The sequence below is a fragment of the Bison bison genome, unplaced genomic scaffold (genome assembly GCF_000754665.1).
Source record: "Bison bison bison isolate TAMUID 2011002044 unplaced genomic scaffold, Bison_UMD1.0 scf7180017864192, whole genome shotgun sequence".
In the NCBI taxonomy this organism is placed as follows: domain Eukaryota; kingdom Metazoa; phylum Chordata; class Mammalia; order Artiodactyla; family Bovidae; genus Bison; species Bison bison.
In genome coordinates, this window is record NW_011494764.1 from 2,536,509 (window position 1) to 2,553,786 (window position 17,278).

At 38.2% G+C, this 17,278-nt stretch overlaps 1 protein-coding gene across 2 annotated transcripts in view; it reads right to left on the reverse strand.

Moving 5' to 3' along the window:
• PHKB (phosphorylase kinase, beta) overlaps positions 1-17,278 on the reverse strand; it is a 227,871-nt gene that overhangs the window by 45,613 nt on the left and 164,980 nt on the right. For both annotated transcript variants that reach the window (XM_010843901.1, XM_010843902.1), the window contains exons 15-18: positions 7,170-7,225; positions 6,559-6,652; positions 1,353-1,436; positions 784-888 (exon numbers count right to left, since the gene is read on the reverse strand). In XM_010843901.1, the coding sequence (XP_010842203.1) occupies positions 784-888; positions 1,353-1,436; positions 6,559-6,652; positions 7,170-7,225 (339 nt within the window). The remainder of the gene's footprint in view (positions 1-783; positions 889-1,352; positions 1,437-6,558; positions 6,653-7,169; positions 7,226-17,278) is intronic.

Consider the following 17,278-nt stretch of genomic DNA (forward strand, 5'->3'; position numbering starts at 1 on the left):
TCTCACTCCACAGTTTATATTACAGTAGGTAGGAGAGATTGGGCTGAATCTATATATACCATCAGAAACATGGAGAGTTCTTTATTTGATTCAATTTCTATTAGCATCATTATCACATCAAACACACACATAATATTTCACTATGTACCAGGCACTATTCTGAGGGCTCTGCATGTATTAACTCCTAATCCTCAGGACAGTCCTGTTCAGTTACATAGATGAGAAAACAGGAACACAGAGAAGTTAACTAATTTGTCCAAGATCACACAGCTGGTAAACAGTGGAGTCAAGATTTTAACAAGTAAATCTGGCTCCAGACTTCATGCTCTAGGCCATGACTCTAAGCTTCTTTACTCTGCAAATGGAAAAGGGAATGAAGGAGATTTTAACTGACTGGGTATTATGAGTTAGGTGAGGTTTTATTTGAAATTCTTCATAAATAAAATCATTTTGCTAACTCACCTTTGTTCAAAAAGAGATAAATTTACTGTTATATGAACCTGGTTTCCAAAACAGTTTCCCCTCTGCTTTTACAATATATATATAATCCTTTTATTCCATTTGTAGAAGGTAGAGCAAATAAAGTCATACAACTTTATATAAAACAGAATACATCTATTATTCTAAGGCTGCAAGTAGTTTAACTCCCCAAAACTATGCAGATGTTGTTTAACTTTCATATTTGATACTGTGTTAATCCAGTAGCATAGGCCCAGGAGCACTTCATTTAACATACGATAAAATCAGTAGAAACAAAAACATCCCCTTCAATTAAAAGGCTACCTTTATGTCATCTATCAGCAGCAAAACATCTTGAGACATGTAGAAATCACTAAGGTCAAAGATGATAGGGTAACAAACCACAGTCTTTCCTAGAATGCGATAAATCTGTAAGCAATAGTAAAAAAAAGTCATATATCCATACACACATATATACAAAACAGACGAAAGGCAAAGGTACAATACTACAGTCTTAAAAATTAAAACTGATGTTTATTCTGAATAAGCAAATAATCTTATAAAATCTATATAATATCAAGAAATTTTAGTTTCTTAATTGAATCAGTATGCTGATAAAGTAGTTCACCTCTATTGTAATGGAAAAAATCTGAGTAAATACTACTACAATCAGATATCTTACTATGCTTAGAAGTAACAGTGAGATGCGTATTTATTTTTAGAAGAGTTCATGATAGCATACAAAACTAATTATTTACTTGTAGAAAATAATAATTGAGATAATTAGCACAAGTATGATGAAACGTGCAAATGGATGCACAACAGGTCAAATATCATTCTGGTCTGTGGTATTACAATCTGAAGACTGCTCTATAAGGAAATTTCATGAGCACCTTTGATGTACCAAGGCAGCCAATAGGTCGATCTGGCCTTCCGCAGAGTCCTAATTTTTCATTGACACCCAGATGGAAATAAGCCTGTAAGACACAAATATGTAAATCAGAGCCAGACAAATATTAATGCTTTTCATTTTTTTTGCCCCACCTCAACTACTGCCCTGCTAATTTCTGATTTTTCCAAAGAGGCCAGGGAAAACTTTATTCAACGGACTTGCAGGAAAACAAGACAGCCAATGACATCAACTTAGATTCTGGGGCACTGGGAGATTTGAGAGTGAAACTTTTGAGATCCATTTAGCAATATTCTAAAATTCAGCACTGTTCTTATATTATCATGTCATAAATTTACAACTTGCATGGCTCTACCTGATTCACACAAGAACACAGAGAGACAGATGCTTCCTATGTGATAAAACTTTTCACTATTTAAAGTTTAAAAAATCAGGGCCACATAACTTCTACTAGATTTCCATCTTCAATTATTTCCTACCAACAAGAAAATATCTTTATTGCTTTTTCTGATTATATGAATTTTATGAAAAATTTAATCCATATCCTACAAGGGAATGATCCTGTTATTCTCTCAATCCCTTAGGCAACAACTCTTTCACTTTGGCATGTGTTAAAAGGAGTGTAATTTATTGTTTGATCCCTAAGAAACACTGGAAGTATAAAATATGGTTACAAATTTTTAACAGTACATAGATAAATATATACCCATTTCATACACACACAGACACATGCATATATTTACATAAATGGGTTCACATACTATATAATCTGGTATTCCAGTTTTTTAAAATTAGTATTGTTCTTTTCTACAAAGTAAAAACAGACCTAGAATGAACTAGATGTTAATCAGTGCCAGAGGATGAGTGCTTAATCCAATTAAGAGGTCTCCTTACCATATTTAAAACTAACATGGATTCACCTGATGAAGGTAGCTCCCAATTTTTTGTTATTTCAAAACCAATTCAGTAACCACCTTTTGTCAGTGTAGTATTACTTCTGCAGGATAATTTCCCAGACTTGATAGAGTCAAAGAGAATATATATTCTCTTTCAAACATAATGCCAGGTTGGTCACCCTCCAGAAATAATGGACCAATTACATGTACATTAACAGTGCACAGGCCATTTTTGTCACTCTCTTGGGTCACAATGATATTTCATTTTAAACAACTGTATTCAAATATTTTGTGGTTGACCATTTTCCTATATATTTAATAGCTATTTGTATGTTCTATACATTTTTTCCTTTTATCAAATATTTGACTCAATTTGCTCATCTTCAATGTTGTTATGAAATGTGAGAATGACAGCATATTAATTCAAACATCATTTCAGCATGTGGTATTTCAATCTAAACAATTTTCTGCTAGGAAATTTCACAAGCACCTTTGATGTGCTGCTTGTTTATGCCACCTACAACTAAATTTATTTAAATGTGTCAATCACTTCCTTAATGGCTTTTTGGCACTGGTGTTACTCTAAGATTGGACTTTCCCTTCCAACAGTTATAAAATGTTCTAATTTTTCTTTTAGTAATTTTATATTTAATCACTAAAAATATTTAAATCTTTAACCTGTCTGGAATTTATTTTTGTACCTGAAGAGAGGCAGACATCTAACCTAAATTTTTTTAAATGTAAAATAAAACCAACTGTCTTTACACAATCTACTGACTATGATTTGAACTGATTTCAAGTATCAATCTCAACATACACAAAATTAACACCATCACCAGAGCTCTCTGTTCATTTTGTCATGATGCACACATGTATGTCAGAATTAGGTCTGTCTCTCTCCTTCTGCACTGACTATACCTAGAGAATAGCACCCCCTGAGTTGGCACTGTGCCTGGCATACAACTGGTGCTCAAAAAATACTTGGTGGATGAATGAGAAAGCAAGTTAATGTCCTCTGGAGCCACATGTACTGTGCATATTAATTCTGGAATAGTAGTGGTTTTAGACAAAGCCAACTAGACAGAAAAATTTCTCTGTAAAGCATTTTATTGTATAGGCTGCACTGAAACTGCCAGGCACAGCACGAGATGGAGATATCCTTCCTTTGTATTTACCTAGGTAGAAAGGAAATCTTTAAATACTACTCAATTACATTAAAAGCAGCTTCCTTAACTTCCTGAGCCACAGAAGGTCTATGACAATTAGGTAATCAGATGCAGAATGCTCTCTGTATTACAGGACGCAGATAATACTGTTCCTATGTTATATACATTCACACCATTTAATGTGCAGAAACATACAGTAGGGACAAAACCACCCAGAAACCCAGAAATACTTCATTCTCTTGGGTTGGCCAAAACTTTCGTTCAATTTTTCTGTAAGATGACTCTAGTAGCACTTAGTTGTCTAACTTCATTCAAAACAACTGCTGGATTGTATTGTGACAGCTGTCATATCAGTGTGCATAAAAAAAAACAACTTAGCAAATTGGTCAATTTTTGTGTAGCCATTTTAATACTGAGGACGGAAGGGGAAAAAAAGGCAACATTTTCAGCCATTATGCTTTATTATTGCAGGAAAAGTAAAAACACAACCGAAATGCAAGAAAATGTTTGTGCAGTGTATAGAGAAGGTGCTGTGATTGATTGAACATGTCAAAAGTGGTTTCTGAAGTTTCATGGTAGAGATTTTCACTGGCTGATACTCCACGGTTGGGTAGACCAGTTGAAGTTGATCGCAATCAAACTGAGACATCAACTGAAAACAGTGTTATACCACACAAGAGACAGCCAACATACTCAAAATATCTAAATCAAACACTGAAAATCATTAGCACCAGCTTGGTTATGTTAATCATTTTGACATTTGGGTTCCATGTAAGTTAAGCAAAAGAAAAATCTTCTTGATCATATTTCCACATGTGATTCTTTACTTAAATGTAACAAAAATGTTCTGTTTTTAAAACAAATTGTGACAGGCAATGAAAAGTGGATATAACTGTACAATAATGTGGAAGGGAATAGACTGTGGGGCAAGAAAAATAAAACCACCACCAACCACACCAAAGGCCAGCCTTCATCCAAAGAAGGTTACACTGTGTATGTGGTGGGATTGGAAGGGAGTCCTCTATATGAGCTCCTTCAGGAAAACAAAATGATTAATTTCAATAAATACTGATCCCAGTAAGACAAACTGAAAGCAGCACTCGACAAAAAGCGTCCAGAATTAGTCAATAGAAAATGCATAATCTCTCATAGGATAATGGAAGACTGCATGCTTTTTTGATGACCAGGTAAAAATTGCTACAACTTGGCTGTGAAGTTATGATTTGCTGTATTTGTGACATTGCACCTTCAGATTTCCATTTATTTTTGTCTTTAAAAATTCTGTTAATGGAAATAATTTCAATTCCCTGGAAGACTGTGAAAGGTGCCTGGAAAAGTTCTCTGCTCAAAAAGATAAAAAGTTCTGGGAAGACAGAATTATGAAGTTGCCTGAAAAATGGCAGAGGGTAGTAAAACAAAATGGTGGCTACGTTGTTCAATCAAGTTCTTGGTGAAAATGAAAAAATGTGTCTTCTGTTTTTACTTAAAAATTCAAAGGAACTTTTTGGCCAACCCAATAAGTCTTTACTTTGTAACAGAATGCTTGCTACCACATCTGTGATTCCTCAGCACCTTGGACTAACATTTATCATAGTACAATCAAAGTGGATTGTCATTAACAATTTTTTTTCTGTCATCTCACGAGATTCAGAATTCACTGACTGAGAACACAGGCAGGGTCATTTTGTCTACATGCCCCATATAGTGCTCTGCGTAGAGCAGGTATTGCTGATGAAGGAAAAAAACGCCACAATCGTGTCATCTAGAGCCATGTTGGTCTTTTAAATCTTGACTGCATGTTGTCTGGTAGAGTATAGACTCTAACGGAAAGAGTTGTTGATATAAATTTGGCCTGAAAAAACAGATTCAGGTTAATTTGCTTTGAAGGCATGTTTATCAAAGAATAATAACCTTTGTTACCATTCTCTGGAGCTTTCAGTGAGAGACCTTAAAAGTGTATCAGTAAATACAGCCTGTACCTGAATGATAAGTGCACAGTGTAACAGCCTTGGATTTTCAGACCTTCCATGCTGCCTCCTCTCCTTACCTAGGGGATCCTTACTTTCCTCTTGGACTCTTTTTGCCTCTTCTACCACGAAACCCAGCTTTCCACCATTTACTTCTTAGTGTGATTTTAAAGTGTTAACCTCTTCTAGGGTTCCTAGCATTTTCAGCCGTTATCTCTTTAATTAGGGCAGAAAAATTCTAAATTTGTTAAGGACTTTTGAAGAGCTGGTGCTTTGGGTTACCTCTGGTTTTGTGGCCAGTGGGTAAGGTCCAGTCTGATTAGCAACAACAGTGGGGCCTTGCATTTTCCCTGCAATGTGCACCTCACTTCTCGAAACTTTTATTCTTTTTGTAAAGTCAAGGCTTTAATCAAAAACATTTATATCAACTTTATTGACTTCACTCTGATCACTTGAACAAACCAAACACTTCCACCAAACACTGTGGAAATTTTCCTGTATTGCTTTTAACAATTACCAAATAAAAACAGTCGTTTATTAAATAATTAGTGGAGATCAACAATTTCCTGTCCCTAATGAGGAGGAATATTTCTAAACTCAGGCACTTCTGGATACATCTGTAGAGCAGTGCATGCAGAAGGCCTCAAAGTCACCACTTTTAATTCAATCCAGTAGGTATGTAACTGTATCAAAGATAAATTCAGTTGTGACTTTACAATTATATTGAGAACCAGCAAACCAAAGACGATAGGAATCACTTCAAAGAGTAAGGCAAGAGAAAAAGGGCAGTAGTTATTACCAACAATATTTAGGTGAGAACATTTCTTTAATAGTTAAAGGGAAAATCAATCAAATGTAAAGGTTAATTTGATACACCACTACTAATATTAAGGCTAATTTGTTATTTAATTGGTCAGTCCAGGTTAGTAACACTTTAGCAAGGAATGGAATTAACAAGACCTATGAATATAATGCACACACACAATGCAGTTGCTTTTTAGTAACAATGTTTGATAAAGTGGGTCTCTCAGCTTAATCAAAGACTTTTGCATCAATGACCTTATTTTAGAATTGGATTTTAGCTATGCTTCTTGACTATAAGTAATCATCATGCTCTAATACCTCTACAAAGGAGACAGTAAAGAAACAGCATCACTTACTTTCACCAGCTCCTGCTGGGCCCAGATCTGAATGGGTTCCACCTGTTGAGGAGTTTGAGTCTGAATACCATATGTGTTGAGGAAAACTTGAAGGCTAGAGAACAAAAGGAAAAAAAGATATTGCATTTATTAAAAACAATGATGAAGGGGGAGGAGAAAAGGTGAGAGACTGTGCTAGCTGGGAATGTCTTATCATGTGTTAAATACCAGCAATATGTCATCTGCACTGAAATCCACAGGCCCTCTTTGTGGGGGCGGCAGGGGAGGTTCTTCACAGAGCATCAGATGTGAGCTCTGGTGGCTGGCAGTGTGGTCAGTACTAACTTGGGGGGTGATCCCCATAATCTGTTTGCATTAATTTCTCAAAACTATATGCTGGGCAACACTGGCACAGGTCACAGACTTTAATATTTGCACCATCTAAAACAAAATTGTTTTTAAACATGAAAATGTTGTTCTGACACTTAAAGTGACATTAGTGACATCCTAGAAACCCTGTCAAGGGGTCTATGAAACTAATTTCTACCACCATACACAATATTATAAGCCTAAAGCAATCAACCCCCTTCCCTCTCTGTCAAAAGAACATACCACCCATCTGGATTTCATACCGTTGGCTTTCTGCTATGAGTGCTACATAAACAACCAAATCATTTTCCAGTGGACCCTGTAATACAGAATAAGAGAGGGGAACATTTTAAAAGATCTGATCATCACTGACAATAAGGAGAACCAAGGACAACGTTAACCACCTCTAAGCAGTTCATTAAAATGACAGACACCAGCTGGCTCTAAGCAGTCTCCTCTCCTTCCTTCCTCTCCATTTGCCTACTAATCAATTTGATGGTGTAGACAGAGTAATGGAATACCAAGGAATGGAAAGCCATAAATCTCACCACTGCCAGAGGGCCAGAGGGGCTAGACTTTCAGGGCTATTTTGAATGATGCATAAGAGTAGTTTAGGGACTGAGAGTCATTTTCCATCATTTAACTATGACGGGAAGAGTAGGAACTAAAAATAAAAACCCAACTTACATACTCTCTAAAAAAAGTGACTGTGAGTTAAAATTGCTCATTCGACATCTTCACCACAAAAAGCTTTCCCTTTTTTTGTTAGCCAATTTTCCTTGGGCACCTTATACATCAAAATAGCTTTATTCTAATATACAGCTTCTACAGTAGAGAATGAACTACCCAGTTGACTATATAATTAACACTGTGTTTGTTAAATACAAGCTGTTGGGCTTAATAGTTCTAATCAAACATAGTGCTGGACATTTATTATTCTTTTTTGTGTGGAAAAGATTCACTGTAGCATATATTATGCATTGTTAAAATGAACCCAATTTTAACTTGTATATAATTAACATTAAGAAGCACCAATAAACTACAGTATTAGGCTCTGAAAATACTGATCAAACATAATTTCTTTATAGTAATGAATCCAACATTCCCAATAGTATGCTGTAAAATGTTTGATTTACCATCAGTCAGCTTCTTTCTATGGTATTCAATATGCCACTAGAATTTACGTGTGACAGAACGCAAGAAACACCAGAATACATATATCAGCAGTAAATAACATACAGTAGAAGGATGGTTCTCAGAGTCATCATGAAAATGCCATTTCAGGCAGTCCTCAATGTGATTTAAAAGAACAGATGAGAGAAAATATGATGGAACAACCCCACAAAAACAAATACACATTAATAATGCTATAAATTCTATTTTTATTTGATAAAAACTTTAAAAGTTGATGTTACTCAAAAAGATGAGAAAAAGAAATTATTCAGAGCCTCAAGACTTCTAACAAATAAAAACATTAAAATTTATTTTTCTTGGATGAAATTTATTCATCAAAAGGAGAAGTAAACTTATGGTGTGCCATTATCTTGAGGACAATTGGAGTTTTTAAATAAAAAGCAAGTGAATACATCTATTAGAATGCAGACATTATTCCAAATAAAAGGTAATTTGTAGATCCTAACTGGCGATTAGGTATCTTCTTTTCGAATCACAGGCCCGTTTGGGACAATGTTGTTTCTATTTGCATGACAGAGCACTCAGATCTAAAATGCCTACTACAACATGTTGAATCAGAGTAAGCACCTGGTTAGGGAACTATTTGATGGTTGAAGAACACTTCTATTGTGAAAACAGCATTTCAGAAACTTCCAATTCACAAACCGTCTACCATAATGAGCTTAGGGTTTTAACCCTAGCCCAAGTAGGACCCTTCACCCCATTTCTTTTCACAGAAAAATTTTTGCATGATCAGTCCCACCACAATTCTCTTCCAAGTGACAAAGTTGGAACTACTTTTCTCTGTATTTTCATAATTCTCTTCAAATCACCAAAATTGCTGTCTAAACCAATGAAGTCTCTTTGAAAACTTCCTAATAATAATTAACAGATTCTATTTCTGAATGGTATTATTCTTCATAATATTATAATACTTTCTGCTTTTAGGTTCACAAAGTATGTAAGAATACATACACACACACACACACACACACACACACAAATATTCGAAGGACTCCAAGATGGCACAGAGGTAAAGAATCTATCTGCCACAGAGTAGGAAATAGCAACTCCAGTATTCCTGCCTGGACAATTCTATGCACAGGAGAATCTGAAGGGCTACAGTCCATGGTGTCGCAAAGAGTCAGACACAACTGTGCAACACGACTGTGCAAGTCAGCATGCACGCATACATACTCAGTGACTCCTCTCACATAGAATACACAATGTCCTAAAGTGATGGTTACTGTTGCCATTGTTACTTTTCAATCCTGAATGTTGCTATAGAAATGAAAAGAGATGGGACTACTTCCTAGTGGTCCAGTGGTTGAGAATCTGCCTTCCAATGCAGGAGAGGCGGGTTTGATCCCTGGTTAGGATCTATTAATAAGATCCTACATGGTACAGAGCAACTAAGCCCAAGCAAGCCAGTTAGTGAGCCTGAGGAACTAAGACCTGATGCAGCCAAAAAAATTTAAAATAATTATTTAAAAAACGAAAAGAGAAGAAGATTAAGGTATTTTATCAATTACTTTATCAATTATGGTATAAGGGAAGGGTTACAGGATTTTGGTGACAAAATTGGTGCAAATTAGACGATCCCACCCTCTTCCACCACCACCCCCACATGCATACACACAGACACCCTGTTTAAAACTCTCCACTGAATTCCCATTGTTCACAGAATAAGAACCAAGCTGCTTACAACAGCCTACAAGTCCTTACATAGTCTAGCTCCAGCCTACTATTTTCTCATTCTATTCTCTTCTTCACCACATTTTGGCCACACTGGGGTCTCTCTGTCCCTTGAACATGCCAACTATGTTCCTATCAGAGGGCCTCTGCTCTTGTTGCACTCTTGCTTGGAATGTTTTTCCTTTAGATTGTTGCATGCAGGTCTCAACTATCATCCCTTCCTTAGAAAGGCCTTCATGTTCTACCATGGCAGCCCTCCTCTGTTACTTTGCCTTATTTGTCTGCTTCACAGTACTTGTCATTTCTAGAAATTACTTGATTTTATTTACTTATATGTTCACTGTTATTCATCCCTACCAGAAAACAACTCCCTGACAGCAGGCAACTTGATCTATCCTGTCTATCGCTATGGCCCCAATGCCAAGAAAACATGCCTGCCACACAGTAGGTGCTTCCTATCTGATGAATGACTGCCCAGGCAAGTTTCTCTATGTTCTTCTATGTTTATGTAAAATAAAAAATGAGAATAATGGTATAGGAGGCCTAACACAAAGGCAGAGGATCAAACAAAAGAGAGCCAATAGAAATATTTACGAACCTTGATCTGCTAAACAAATGATATTTATACTATTATTTGCTGTATGACTATATCAATTAACCTCGCTAAGCCTCAGTTTCCTCACTGGTAAATTGGGATAATAAAAGTATCTACTTTACACAGTTTTGAGGATAATACATAACATACATAAGCACTTAACTGCATCTGACATGCTCTTTTTTCTCAATATAATATACATACTTTACTTTTTATTGAAGTGCATAACAATTTAAATAATGCATATTATTATTTAAATTATAGATATACAATATGCTGCTGCTGCTGCTAAGTCGCTTCAGTCGTGTCCGACTCTGTGCGACCCCATAGATGGCAGCCCACCAGGCTCCCCTGTCCCTGGGATTCTCCAGGCAAGAACACTGGAGTGGGTTGCCATTTCCTTCTCCAATGCATGAAAGTGAAAAGTGAAAGTGAAGTCGCTCAGTCGTGTCCGACTCTTCGTAACCCCATGGACTGTAGCCTACCAGGCTCCTCCGTCCATGGGATTTTCCAGGCAAGAGTACTGGAGTGGGGTGCCATCGCCTTCTCCAGGTATACAATATAGTGATTCACAATTTTTAATGGTCATATTCCATTTATAGTTATTATAAAATATTTGGCATATACTCTTAAGTGTTTAAAAAACATTAGCCCTTTTATCAATCCAATAACATGACCACAATCTTGGATCACTGTTACAGGCTTTCTGGACTTTCTGCTTCACGTTTGCTTCTGCCTATCTTTTGTACTTTATGGTCAGGTTAATTTTCTTTTATCAGTGATTTTCACAAAGGAGGTGGTCAAAAAATATTTGTTGAATGAACGAAGAAAAGGGAAGGAAGGAAGGATGGGTGAGTAACAGATTTTTATGTCATGTTTAGGATATCACTTTATACTTCAAAACCAGTATTTCCCAAATAAAGCCCCAACTTCCTGATGATCTTCACAACTTCACTGCTCCCTGAAGTGCCCTGCTTGTGTCCCCTCTGTTTGCTTTAGAACACACCATTAAACAAACAAACATCATGTTCATCTCAAGTTTCTGTGCACTGTCCTATCTTGGACTGTTCCTTTCTGCTTATCCAGTTTCTGACTCACTCTTTTCAACCTGGTCCCCTCTACAGAGTCCCACAAACATCAGGGTGCTAAGACTACAGTCTATCACCAATAGCAGATGATGTCTGTCGGAGTCACCTGTCTTCTCTCTGCCAGGGCTTTCTGCAAGCTTATGAGTGGTCTGTATCACTACAGAGTGCACCTTTGAGGACCCTCTCATGCTCTTTTCTCACTTAGCATGTACTCAGCACCTTATACCTAAAGAAGGCAGTTGGCACCTATTTGGTAATCTGGAAGAATATTTTTAAAATAAATATTGTTACATTTTTATTAGCAATACAAAAATCTTCCCCTCAGCATAAAAATAAATATTTGCAAATTTAAACAGGATATCTCTAACTAAGCGAAAGAATCCTAACTAAATGCACACATATTTTTAATAAGCAATTAAGGAATGTATGAGCTTTCCTGGTGGCTGAGTGGTAAAGAATCTGCCTACCAATGCAGGAGATGTGGATTCGATCCCCAGGTAGGGAAGATCTCCCTAGAAAAGGAAACGGCAACCCACTCCAGTATTCTTGCCCACATAACATAAAATTTACTATCTTTATCAGTTTTAAGCATACAGTAGAAGAGAAACTTTTATAGCATACCTTGCCCATGAGCTGGGCACTATCTATATTAATACTGCAACCCATCTTGCTCAAAATTTTAAACTATGGTAATTAAAACACTGCACATACATCTGTCTAGATTCTAGTTTTCAAATTACCCAAATCAGATCAAAGAAAGTAACAAGGCTAGATTTTCAGCTAGGAGTTATAAATAAAATAGTAAAATACAACTTTCAAAGAGTATATAGAGAAACTTAAATGTGAATGTACCCTAATGGTTTCCCTTCCCCTCTTCTTTTTCAAATTTAATTTTAATAATTAATATAATTCAATTATTTGGATCATAGAAAAAGCAAGAGAATTCCAGAAAAACATCTACTTCTGCTTCATTGACTATACTAAAGCCTATGACCATGTGGATCACAAAAACCTGTGGAAAATTCTTAAAGACATGGGAATACCAGACCACCTTACCTGTCTCCTGAGAAACCTGTATGCAGGTCAAGAAGCAACAGTTAGAACCGGACATGGAACAATGACTGGTTCCAAACTGGGAAAGGAGTATGTCAAGGTTGTATATTGTCACCCAGCTTATTTAACTTATATGCAGAATACATCATGCAAGATGCTGCCTGGATAAAGCACAAGCTGGAATCAAGATTGCCAGGAGAAATACCAATAACCTCAGATATGCAGATGACACCACCCTTATGGCAGAAAGCAAAGAAGAACTAAAGAGCCTCTTGCAGAAAGTAAAAGAGGGGAGTGAAAAAGTTGGTTTAAAACATTCAAAAAATGAAGATCACATCCAGTCCCATCAGTTCAATTCAGTTCAGTCGCTCAGTTGTGTCCGATTCTTTGTGACCCCATGAACCGCAGCACGCTAGGCCTCCCTGTACATCAGCAACTCCCAGAGTTTACCCAAACTCATGTCCATTGAGTCAGTGATGCCATCCAACCATCTCACCCTCTGTTGTCCCCTTCTCCTCCTGCCCTCAATCTTTTCCAGCATCAGAGTCTTTTCCAATAAGTCGCTCTTTGTATCAGGTGGCTAGAGTATTGGAGTTTCAGCTTCAACATCAGTCCTTCCAATGAACACCCAGGACTGATCTCCTTTAGGATGGACTGGTTGGATCTCCTGGCAGTCCAAGGGACTCTCAAGAGTCTTCTCCAACACTGCAGTTCAAAAGCATCAATTCTTTGGTGCTCAGCCTTCTTTTCAGTCCAACTCTCATATCCATACACGACCACTGGAAAAACCATAGCCTTGACTAGATGGACCTTTGTTGACAAACTAATGTCTCTGCTTTTTAATATGCTGTCTAGGTTGGTCATAAATTTCCTTCCAAGGAGTAAGCGTCTTTTAATTTCATGGCTGCAGTCACCATCTGCAGTGATTTTGGAGCCCCCCAAAATAGTCAGCCAGTGTTTCCACTGTTTCCCCATCTATTTGCCATGAAGAGATGGGACCGGATGCCATGATCTTAGTTTTCTGAATGTTGAGCTTAAAGCCAGCTTTTTGACTCTCCTCTTTCATTTTCATCAAGAGGCTCTTTAGTTCCTCTTCACTTTCTGCCATAAGGGTGGTATTATCTGCATATCTGAGGTTACTGATATTTCTCCCGGCAATCTTGATTCCAGCTTGTGCTTCTTCCAGCCCAGCGTTTCTCATGATGTACTCTGCACAGAAGTTAAATAAGCAGGGTGACAATATACAGCCTTGATGTACTCCTTTTCCTATTTGGAACCAGTCTGTTGTTCCATGTCCAGTTCTAACTGTTGCTTCCTGACCTGCATACAGGTTTCTTAAGAGGCAGGTCAGGTGGTCTGGTATTCCCATCACTTTCAGAATTTTCCACAGTTTATTGTAATCCACACAGTCAAAGGCTTTGGCATAGTCAGTAAAGCAGAAATACATGTTTTTCTAAAACTCTCTTGCCGGTCACATCACTTCCTGGCAAACAGATGGGGCAACAATGGAAAGAGTGACAGGCTTTATTTTCTTGGTCTACAAAATCATTGTGGACGGTGAAGTGAAGTGAAGTCACTCAGTCGTGTCCGACTCATTGCGACCCCATGGACTGTAGCCCACCAGGCTCCTCCGTCCATGGGATTCTCAAGGCAAGAATACTGGAGTGGGTTGCCATTTCCTTCTCCAGGGGAATCTTCTCTACCCAGGGATCGAACCCTGGTCTCCCGCATTGCAGGCAGACGCTTTAACCTCTGAGCCACCAGGGAAGCTCCTATAGTTAAAGAGTGGACAATAAAAATCAGGTTTTACTTTTGCTTATAGAAGTAGAACAACTCAACCAAAGTCATTCAGAAGCTTTACTGCCACTGGATCAAGTAGAGCAAGAGAAGACTGTTAGCAAAGATCAGTAGGATTGGATTTTAGGAGCAGGCAGTGGGAAGAATGTGAGTCTTTTCTCGGATAATGGCACAGAAAGATGAATAGATTCTATTTACATCTTATTCATGGAAATAGCATGAAAGCCTATTAACAAGAATTACATTATCTTGTTGATTACGTTTTGTAGTCCAGTTTAGAAAGTCAAGGAATTATATCTCAAGAGTCTGCTGTATGTACTGTCACAAAAACTCCAGTTTTTAAAGATGAGGAAACTGAGGTGAAGAGAGGTGAAATAATATGTCAAAGGTCACACATCTAGTCAGGTAGAGCTTAAACCTGACTGCAGATATGTCTAAATCTAAAGTCAATGTGGTGCATGTCAGGTATATGTTTCATGAATTATGTGCTGCTTGCAGCTGTGGTTTGTATTAGTCAGGGTCCTCCAGGGAAACAGCCAACAGGGTGCATGCATGTGTGTGTGATTGTGTGTGTAAAGAGCAGGGATTTAATGTAAAGAACTGGTTCAGGCAAACATGGGGTGTGTGTGTGTGTGTGTGTGTGTGATTGTGTGTGTAAAGAGCAGGGATTTAATGTAAAGAACTGGTTCAGGCAAACATGGGGTGTGTGTGTGTGTGTGTAAAGAGAAGAAAGACATATAAAGAACTGGCTCAGGCAATTCAGGAGTCTGACAAGTCCCTCGATCTGCCAGGTGAGTGGACAAACTGGAGACCCATGAAAGCGATGGTGTAGTTCTAAAGGCCAGGAGGCTTAAATATCCCATTCTAATCTAAAGGCAGGAAAAAAGCCAATATTTCAGTTTGAAGGCCATGAGATAGGGAGAATCCACTCATACTTGGGGGAAGGTAAGAGACTCATTCCTTTTCAGGCCTTCAGGGATAAGGCCCACCTACATTATGGAATGCAATCTGACCTGCTCACTCTACTGATCTAAATGTTAATCTCATCCAAAAACACCTTAACTCTTATCCAGAATGTTTGACCAAATAGGTGAGCACTTCATGTCTCAGCCAGGGCGACACATAAGATTATCCATCATATGAATGTCTTACAATCACGAGGAGCAATTGTTGTTTTTCAGTGTCACTCAGTCCTGTCCAATGCTTTGCGACCCTGTGGACTGCAGCACACCAGGCTTCCCTGTCCTTCACCATCTCCTGGAGGTTGTTCAAACTCATGTCCACTCATGTCGATCACTCATGTCCAGATGGTGATGCCATACAACCATCTCATCCAATGTCATCCCCTTCTCCTCCTGCCTTTAATCTTCCCCAGCATCAGAGTCTTTTCCAATAAGTCAGCTTTTTGCATCACTAAAGTGGCTAAAGTATTGGAGCTTCAGCATCAGTCCTTTCAATGAATATTCAAGGCTGATTTCTTTCAGGATTGACTGGTTTGATCTCCTTGCAGTCCAAGGGACTCTCAAGAGTCTTTTCCAACACCACAGTTCAAAAGCATCAATTCTACGGCACTCAACTTTCTTTTATGGTCCAACTCTAACACCTATACATGACTATTGGAAAAATCATAGCTTTGACTATATGGACCTTTGTAAGCAAAGTAAGACTCTGCTTTCTAATATACTGTCTAGGTTGGTCATGGCTTTTCTTTTAAGGAGCAAGTGTCTTTTAATTCCATGGCTGCAGTCACTGTCCACAATGATTATGGAGCCCAAGAAGATAGAGCCTGTTACTTTTGCCATTGTTTCCCAATCTATTTGCCATGAAGTGATGGGACCAGATGCCATGATCTTCGTTTTCTGAATGTTGAATTTTAAGCCAGCTTTTTCACTCTCCTATTTCATCAAGAGGCTCTTTAGTTCCTCTCTGCTTTCTGCTATAAGGGTGGTTCCATTTGCATATCTGAGGTTATTGATATTTCTCTTGGCAATCTTGTTCGCAGCTTGTGCTTCATCCAGCCCAGCATTTCGCATGATGTACTGTGCATATAAGTTGAATAAGCAGTGTGACAATATACGGCCTTGACTACTCCTTACCCAATTTGGAAACAGTCTATTGTTCCATATCCAGTTCTAACTTGTTTCTTGACCTGCATACAGGTTTCTCAGGAGGCAGGTATGGTGGTCTTGTATTCCCGTGTCTTTTTAGAGAAGGCAATGGTACCTCACTCCAGTACTGTTGCTTGGAAAATCCCATGGACGGAGGAGCCTGGTAGGCTGCGGTCCATAGGGTCGCTAAGAGTCGGACACGACTGAGCAACTTCACTTTCACTTTCATGCATTGGAGAAGGAAATGGCAACCCACTCCAGTGTTCTTGCCTGGAGAGTCCCAGGGATGGGGGAGTTTGATGGGCTGCTGTCTATGGAGTCACACAGAGTCCGACACAACTGAAACGACTTAGCAGCAGTAGCAGCAAGAATTTTCCAGTCTGTTGCAATCCACACAGTCAAAGGCTTTAGCATAGTCAATGAAGCAGAAGTAGATGTGTCTTTGGAATTCCCTTGCTTTTCCTATGATCCAAGGGATATTGGCAATTTGATCTCTTGTTCTTCTGCATTTTCTAAATCCAACTGTACATCTGGAAGTTCTTAGTTCACATACTGTTGAAGCCTAACCTGGATGACTTTGCTATCATGTGAAGTGAGGGCAATTGTGCCGTGGTTTGAACATTCTTTGGCATTGCCCTTCTATGGGATTGGAATGGAAACTGACCTTTTCCAGTCCTGTGGCCATTGCTGAGTTTTCCAACTTTGCTGGAATATTGAGTGCAGCACTTTAACAGCATCGTTTTTTTAGGATTTGAAATAGCTCTGCTGGAAGGGATTAGATCTCATAGACAAGAGTGCCTGATGAACTATGGATGGAGGTTTGTAGCCTTGTACAGGAGGCAGTGATAAAAACCATCCCCAAG